The 8,813-nt window shown below is 27.4% G+C and overlaps 1 protein-coding gene across 1 annotated transcript; it reads left to right on the plus strand.

Annotated features, from left to right (window-relative positions):
* Nucleotides 1-7,578: 7,578 nt before the first annotated feature.
* LOC127253566 (uncharacterized) lies at nucleotides 7,579-8,514 on the plus strand. The gene has a single exon (XM_051278216.1). The coding sequence runs from the start codon at nucleotides 7,579-7,581 to the stop codon at nucleotides 8,512-8,514; it is 936 nt and encodes a 311-aa protein (XP_051134173.1).
* Nucleotides 8,515-8,813: the final 299 nt, after the last annotated feature.

Consider the following 8,813-nt stretch of genomic DNA (forward strand, 5'->3'; position numbering starts at 1 on the left):
GTATGAAAATAATTTCTTTTTTAGATAAAAAGATAATATTAAATATGATGATATATATTTTCTATTGATAGGTACCATAAGCAGAATAATTTTTATAATATAATTTTCTTAAAAATAGTATGTTTGGGTGACAATACATATAATAATTTTATATATATCAATTAATTTTTTCAAGAAAATATAATTATAAATAAAATCTGAATTAATTTAATTGATAAGATATCAAAATTATTATTTTAAAAATAAATAGACTAAAATTGACATAAATAAAAATAAAAGAGATTAAAAGTGTCATTTCAATAATATAGGAATTAAAATTTTGAGTAAAAATCTGTATCAAATTTGGTCATATTAAACTTTTTTGCTTGTTTTTTGTTTGCTTTTTTTTTAAAAAAAAAAAAAATCAAATTTTGATCTTATTCAAATTAAAATGTAGCAGATAGAGACTAAATACGGCTGTATTGACTTGAATACAACCGTGTTAGAAGACTCAAAAAGATGATTGAGCAATCCAAACATCCAACACAGTCGTATTCTTTGTTTTGCCCTGAACATGGTCGTATTCATACTCCCGTTTATATCCATATTCTAACCGTGTTCCTGTCCGTATTCATGCATGTGTTCTCAAGATAATCATATTGCTGCTCACGTTTACAATTATGTTCTCAACATGAGTATGTTTGCGGTCATATTTTAAATATAATCATTTTATAGGTCATATTCATATTTATTTTCACTTTTTTGTTCAAATTATTTGATATATATTAATATTTTATCAAAAATATTTTATATAATTATTTAAAAATATAAAAATTAATTATATTTCAATATTTTAAAAAATGATTGCAAAAAAAAAAGTATAAAAATAATAAATTAATGTATACTTTTTTATAATCTTGGTTATACATAATTTTTTAAATATAGTAAAATTTTTAAAATAATTTAAATTTATAATTGTAAAAATAAAAAGATATAAATATTATTTTAAATATTACTTCCGTCCCGTAACAAGAGCACCATTTGCTTTTTACACTTAAATTTTTTAATATTAGTATTACATTAGTTTATAGTGAAAATGACAAAAATACTCCTATTAGTATGGTTTAATATAAAATTAATAATATTTGTCTAATATATTATAAGTTTATAAGAATATTTATTATGTTAGATAGTGACAAAAATAGAAAATGGTATATTTCTGATGGTACGGAGGGAATATATTTTATTTTAATTAGAAAATTTATAATAATGCATTAATTACATAAATTATTGATATTGTTTTCAAAATTTTGTAATTAAAATATTATAAGAATTTTAAATAATAGTTATATTTTTTATATTTTAAATTATAAATTAAAATTATTTAAAACGTTTTACTATTAATTTTTGAAAAATATATATAAGGGTAAAATACTTTTTGATCCATTTTATTCACTAATGTGTCAATTTTATTTTCTTTATTTTTAAAATAACAATTTTGGTCTCTTTTATTCACTAAGGTGTCAATTTTAATTCTTTTGCTTTGAAATGACAATTTTGGTCTCTCATTCATTCAAATAGTTCAATTTTAATCGTTAATTAGTGTTTGCTTTAAAAATTAATAAATATTATTATTGCCCTCTTTGTGACCTGAAAATATGATATTACTCTCTCCGTTCTAGATACCGTGTCTACTACACTAATATTTATTAATTTTTAAAGAAAAAATCATTAAGGACTAAAATTGAAGTATTTAAATGAGTAAGGAACAAAAAATTTTATTTTTAAATAGAGATACTAAAATTTAAATATTAGCGAATAAAAAGAATCAAAATTATCATTTTAAAATTAAATAGACTAAAATTGACATAATAATGAATAAAATGAACTAAAAATATATTTAACCCTATATATAAGTATGATTATTAAAAATAATTTTCAATTTAGTATATATATATATATATTTTTCAAAATCGTAAAATATTAAACTTTGATTATTTTTATATTTTTAAATAATCATAAAAATAATTTTGTTAAATTATAAATATATATTACATAATCATATTATATATATATATAAAAGAGCTCAATGCGGACTCTATTTTTTTTTTTAAATTTTGCAATCCTCCAATATCAGAATTTTGAGATTTTTATTTTTTTTTTAATTTTTTTTCTTTTAAATTTTTATACAATAATGGATATAGAGTTTTTACTACCATTTATTTTATATAATAGTGGAGATATAGTTTTTCACGGAGCAGTTTTTATGGGGAGCCAAGATCTGAAACTCTGCCATATAAGCAAATATTTCTACTAGAGAAGAATGCCAAGATTTTTTCACGTAAGTTTTTGAATAAAATATTTTTTCAATTTTTGTATAGTTTTTTTTTTTTTTAATTTTTTACAGGGTGTTTTTTCTTTATGGAAGAAGCAACCAAAAGTGTTTGAGCTGTGTTTTTTTTTGTAGAAGCAAAATATTTCTCTTGAAAAAAATGCTTCCGGGAGTAGAAGTCCGTTTTCTTGAAGTAAATTTTTGAATAAATTTAAGTTTTTAATAAATTTTCATAGATGAATTATCCAATTTGATAGTGGAAACTTATCTCCTTCCTTTACTTTTTCTCTTTTTTTTAAAAAAAAAAAAAAATTATTTTACGTTTTTTCATTCTTTATCAATAAAGTTACTATTTTTATTATATAGAATATTTTTGTAGTTTTTTACATTTAAATTATAATAAGATAACTTACAATATTTATTTCTATAAATATGAAATATTTGTTTTATGCATTTACTTTTTGTATGGAGTTTTAGAAATATTAGTATTATATTGGGATAAAGTAAAAATAAAGATAAAAAGACTAAATTAACCATATTAGTATTGTATGATATAAAGGTAATGACAATTTGTGTAATATATTCTAAATTGTAAGGGTATTTGTAATGTTAGGTAGATAGTACAATTACTAAAAAAAGGAAATGAATACTTTGTTATGGGACGGACCAAAATGAAAAATGGATAGATTGTTAAAAGACGGAGGAAATATATTTTTATTATATTTATTTTATTGGATTTAGATTTTTATGTTTTTTTTTTTTTTTACGATTTTCAACTTTATATTTTTATTATATTTAACTTTTTGGATTTAGATTTTCTTTTTTTTAGGGTAAACTGTTTTTTTAGTCCCGTAACTGGACCCCATTATCATTTTAGTTCCGTAAGTGGAGTCTGTCGCAAACTAGTTTCATAAGTGAAAATTTTTCGCTGCTTTAGTCCTCCGGCACCGGAGATGCTCGCGTAGCTCGCCAGAGGCCACGTGTCTGCTAGGTCAGCGACACCTTGCGGACACATAGATTTTATTTTTTATTTTTCATTTTTTTTAAAATTTTTTTTAAAATATTTTAATTTTTATTTGCCTTTTTAATTTTTTTATTTGGTCTGATTGAAAAAAAATAAAAAATAAAATAAAATCCACGTGTTCGCCAGGTGTCGCTCGCCTGGCGGGACACCTGGAGGACACGTGGCTTCCGGCGAGCCACGCGGGTGTCTTCGACGTCGGAGGATTAAAACAACGAAAATTTTTCACTTATGAGACTAGTTTGCGACAGACTCCACTTACGGGACTAAAGTGATAAGAAGGTCCAGTTACGGGACTAAAAAACAGTTTACCTTTTTCACTTTATGTTTATTTTTTTTTGGATTTAGATTTTTTTTTTAAAATTTTTCACTTTTTATTAGTAAAGTTACAGTTTATATTATTTTCATGTATTACTTTTATAATTAACTATTTTTATGATATATAATTTTTTTTAAATTTTGAATTATAATAGGATAACATGCAATATTTATGCCTATAAATATAAAATTTTGTTACTAAAATTTTATTTATTTATTTATGAATTACTTTAATAATTATGAAACTAAAATTAAATATATTTATTTTTGTAATATTAAAGTCCGTCCCAAAACAAATTTATGATATAATAATTGTATCACTTAGTTAATATAATAAATACTTTTTTAATTTATACTCCCTCCGTCCCATATACCGTGTCTCCTACACTATAGATACGGTATTTTAGGAGGGGTGTAATTAGTAGATAATTAAGAATATATTAGATGAAAATAATTATCCTATAATATAAATAATTATAAATTAAGATTAAAATAATTAATTAGTTTAATTAAAATTAAAAATTTAAAATGAGATTAAAGTGTGTAATCATTTTCCAAAAAAGAAAAGTGATATGGTATATGAAATGGACAGAAACGGCAACATGCACATGATATCTGGTACGGATGATTTAATATATTAAACACTATGTTTACTTTTATTTACTTATTAACGCGGATTGCATGCTAATAAATAATTGAACAATACTACTCTTTGAGGTAAGAGCATAAATAATAGTATGAAAATGGAAATAAGAGAGGGGGAAAAAATTGTTTATTAATAATACTTTTTAGGTGCAGTTTGTTTGGGGTTTAAATTTTGAGTCAGTTCAATAGTAAAAATTTTGAATTTAAATAGTTGTATAATATGATATAAAAAAGTATTGATGTGATATTTTAAATGTAAAATTAATTTTTAGTATAATATAAAAAATAAAAAATTAAGTGTTTGATTCGATATTTTCTGAGAAGAAAAATAGAATTAATAACGTGTTTAAAATTCAATCCCCAAAGCAAACACACAAACTGTGATAAAGTTTTGTGGGATAATTTCCTTATAATTCTGCACTTAGGTACTTCTTTTATATATACTTTTTAAAAAAATTTATATATTATACATATTTATTATTTTTATATTATTTATATATTTTTTTAAATAATTTTATAAAACAAATTTTTTCTTTGCCCAATAAAATAAAATAAATTCCTGTAATAAGGACGAAAAATATAACAAAGTGTTAAATATATAATGAACTCAAAAGAAGTATATATTAAAGATATATTTGTTTTTAAAATAATTTGAATGAATAATTTGTTATGTAAAATTGAAAAATTTGTGCAGAAAATATAAAAGAAATAATAATTTGTAATATATTAATATTTTTGCTAAAACATTCTAAAATAAATTATTCACAAATAAATTACTCCCTCCGGCGAGATGAAGTACAATATAAATATCAATTTTATTTAATACAAATAAATAAAAATATATATTTATTTATAATTAACTTATATTAAATTTATAAAAATAAAGTTTCAAATATAGATAAATTTATTTATCGTAAAAAGATATAAATAAATTTTTTTGAATAGATCTAAAAAATTAAAAATTTAATCAAATTAATTTATATTTATTAAGTATATTTAAAATGAATAAATTTACAAAAATAAAATGAGATAAAAAAGGAGATGGTCATGCGGGATGAAAAGAGTATAATAAAAAGAGTATAAAATAAAATGAAATAAAAATTTCAGCGCCCAATAAAAGGGAAAAAATAAATTTTGGTCCCAATATAATCAAAATTCATCAATTTTGTCCCAATATAAAACTCTTATCAATTTTGGTCCCAATATAACCAAAACTCATCATTTTTGGTCTCAATATACAATCTTTATCAATTTTAGTCATAATATAACCAAAACTCATCATTTTTGGTCCAAATATAATCAAACTTTATCTTTTTTGGTCCCACCGTTAACAAACCAACGGAAAATGCTGACGTGGACTTAACGGAGTCGAGCTGGCAGGTGACCTGGAATGAACACGGCCGTGTACCATACAACACGCCTGTGAACATACAAGTCAGCATCCGCCAGTCACTATACACGGCCGTGTGACATTTAACACGGCCGTGGAAATTGATTACGGCCATGTTTCCTGCCTGTGTCTAAACACGGCCGTGTGAATAAAATGAACACGGCCGTGTTCATCTGAAAGGCAATTCCCGCGACGACACACGGCCGTGTTATACATGTCACACGGCCGTGTTACTGTTCACGGCCATGGACTCAGGCTATGTTTCTGCCACGGCCGTGTGTTGTTGTAACACGGCCGTGTTGGCGTCGTCTTTCTGCAACGTTTCTTCTTCCCAGCCATGTTGTACATCTACATTTTATTTCTCACTGTGAAAAAGACGACGAAAAAAGATTTCTACTCATTTGGTAAGTAAAGTATACAATATATTTTATCTTCTATCGATTATATGTTGATATAATTTATAGTTTTAGTGTTTTTTTAGGGTTTTTTAAGTTGTGTGTTTAGTGATATATGATGTATATGTTTTAAGTTGATTATATATATATATATATATTTTGCATATTTTGTTTGAATCTTATATTTATAATTTTTAAATATTGTATTATTATTGTTTTCTTAGTTATATTTTTTTTAGTATTCTTGTAGGTGAAGAAAATATTTATCGAAAATGACTGATGAAAACAATAGAATGATTGAGAAGGGAAAAAATATACAGTTAGATCAAAAAGATATGAGAGAAGAAGAATTGGAGTTTGAAGATCCCGATTATTTGATGGAAGAGAAGGATATGGAAGCTAATTTAATAGATCATTTGTTATACGAAGATATGGTAGATGATGAGGAGATGAACGAGGATCTATCTATTGTGGTATGTCAAAATTTTGACGATGAGATGTCTTTGGATGATTCACACGAAAATGATCTCACAAGTATTGCCGGGTCCGATACAGAACTCAACGATTCTCAAACGGTGTGCGATCCATCTACCAAGTACAATCCATCGTTTGTACTCGGGATGATTTTCAGTTCGAATAAAGAGTTTAAAGAGGCCATCCAAAATCACGCTATCTTGACGATGAGGACTCTATGTTTTGTCAAAAATGACAAAAGAAGAATGTATGTTCGATGCTCAGTTCAAAGTTGTAATTGGAGAATAAATGCTTTGAAAGTGAGCGATCAATCGACATATCAAATCCGAACCTATCAATCAAAGCATGATTGTATGTGTGATGTAAATGTCAAGAATGCAAAGTCTTTCTGGCTTGCGAAAAAATACGAACCGTTGTTTCGATCGGACCCTTCAAGACGTGTGAAAGGATTTAGAGTTGATGTTTCCGAAGATATTAGATGCAATGTATCCTATCAACAAGCATATAGGGCGAAGAAGAGAGCACTCAAAGCAATTGATGGTGATGCAGAGGAGCAATATGGAAAGTTGTGGGATTATGCTGAAGCACTGCGGCAATCGAATCCGGGATCACGTGTCTCAATGGAGTTGGAAGGGGAGTTTATAAATGGACGACGACGATTTAGCAAATATTATATATGTTTCAAATCGCTCGTTCTTGGATTTCAGTCCGGTTGTCGACCTGTGATTGGGGTCGATGGATGTCATTTAAAGGGTCCGTGTCAAGGTATCTTGTTAACTGCGATTGCAATTGATCCCAATAACAAATTATTTCCTTTGGCGTATGCTGTTGTTGGGAGTGAGACACGTGAGGCATGGGAATGGTTTTTCATGCTGCTGAAAGATGATCTAAATATAGAACGTGACTTGTTCCTGCTATGGAAAAGATTTTTCCCGGATCAGAAAAAAGATTTTGTGTACGACATCTTTACGGTAATATAAAAAGTGTTGGATTCAAGGGACTTGCATATAAACGACTTAGTTGGATGGCAGCAGATGCAACCACGGTTCCCGAGTTCGAGGATGCTATGAAGGAGATCAAAGAGTTAGATGAAAGATGTGTAGATTGGTTGGCCGACAAGCCACCTTCACAATGGTCGAGGTCACATTTTGCGACATTTTCAAAGTGTGATATGATTTTGAACAACTTGTGTGAATCTTTCAATAGAATTATATTGGATGCAAGAGATATGCCAATTTTGCCTATGTTGGAATGGATTAGGAGATATCTGTTGTCACGGCTTGCAAAACGGAGAGAAATGGCACTTCGAAAATGGGAAAATATGCAATTTTGCCCCAAAATAGTGAAAATCATGGAAAAAAATATTCGAGAAGCTTCATCATGTGTTCCAGTTAAGGCCGATGATTGGACCTATGAGGTGGGTTGTTCCGATGGCAGCAGGTTTGTAGTGGATATTTTGAAGAAATCGTGTGGGTGTAGAAAATGGGATTTATATGGGATTCCTTGTCGTCATGGAATGAGTGCCATCTGCGGTCAACAGCTAGATCTAGCGGACTTTGTCGATGAAGTATACAGTGTTGAGAACTTCAAAAGGGTTTATTCATATTCTATTGGCCCTATGAATGGAGCACAACTGTGGCCGAAAACTGGTTTGCCTCCACCATTTCCACCTATCGTAAAACGCTCTGCTGGCCGGCCTAAAACAACAAGAAGGCGTGATCCTTATGAGATTATGGAGAAGGGATACACAAGAAGACAAAAAGGAGATAACAATAGTTTGCCAAAACAAAGAAGACGAGTAACTTGTAAGTTTTGTGGTCTTATCGGTCACACACTTAGGGGTTATCAACAGAGAAAAGCTCAGTTGTATGAATCAAATTCCACTGCGAGAATTACGCAAGCAAGTGAACACGAGGAGCCGCAAAGGGTACAAGCTCCCACAACAAAATTAACGGTATGATTTTGCATTAATTATGTTTGAATATACAACTCTTTATGAATAATCTATGAATTTTTATGCAATAGGTGAGAAGAACAACTTTGATCCGAGGAAATACACAAACTTGAATCGCGTTGGAACGCCACGGGAGTACGACAAGAACGCATTGATTTTGGAGATTTTTAGAATAGATTGTTATGTTTTGATATATTCCAATGCTTGGGCTTGTTTTGAGATTGTTGATATTTTGGTTGCAGTGGGATTAAAAAATTTGAGATTCATTGAATTTTATTTTATTTTTTTTTGGAAATTTAATGAAA

The sequence above is a fragment of the Andrographis paniculata genome, unplaced genomic scaffold (assembly GCF_009805555.1).
Source record: "Andrographis paniculata isolate CXL003 unplaced genomic scaffold, ASM980555v1 Contig51END, whole genome shotgun sequence".
In the NCBI taxonomy this organism is placed as follows: Eukaryota; Viridiplantae; Streptophyta; class Magnoliopsida; order Lamiales; family Acanthaceae; genus Andrographis; species Andrographis paniculata.

Coding starts and splice junctions, on each gene's coding strand:
- LOC127253566 (XM_051278216.1), top strand. CDS start 7,579: ATGGCAGCAGATGCAACCACGGTTCCCGAGTTCGAGGATGCTATGAAG.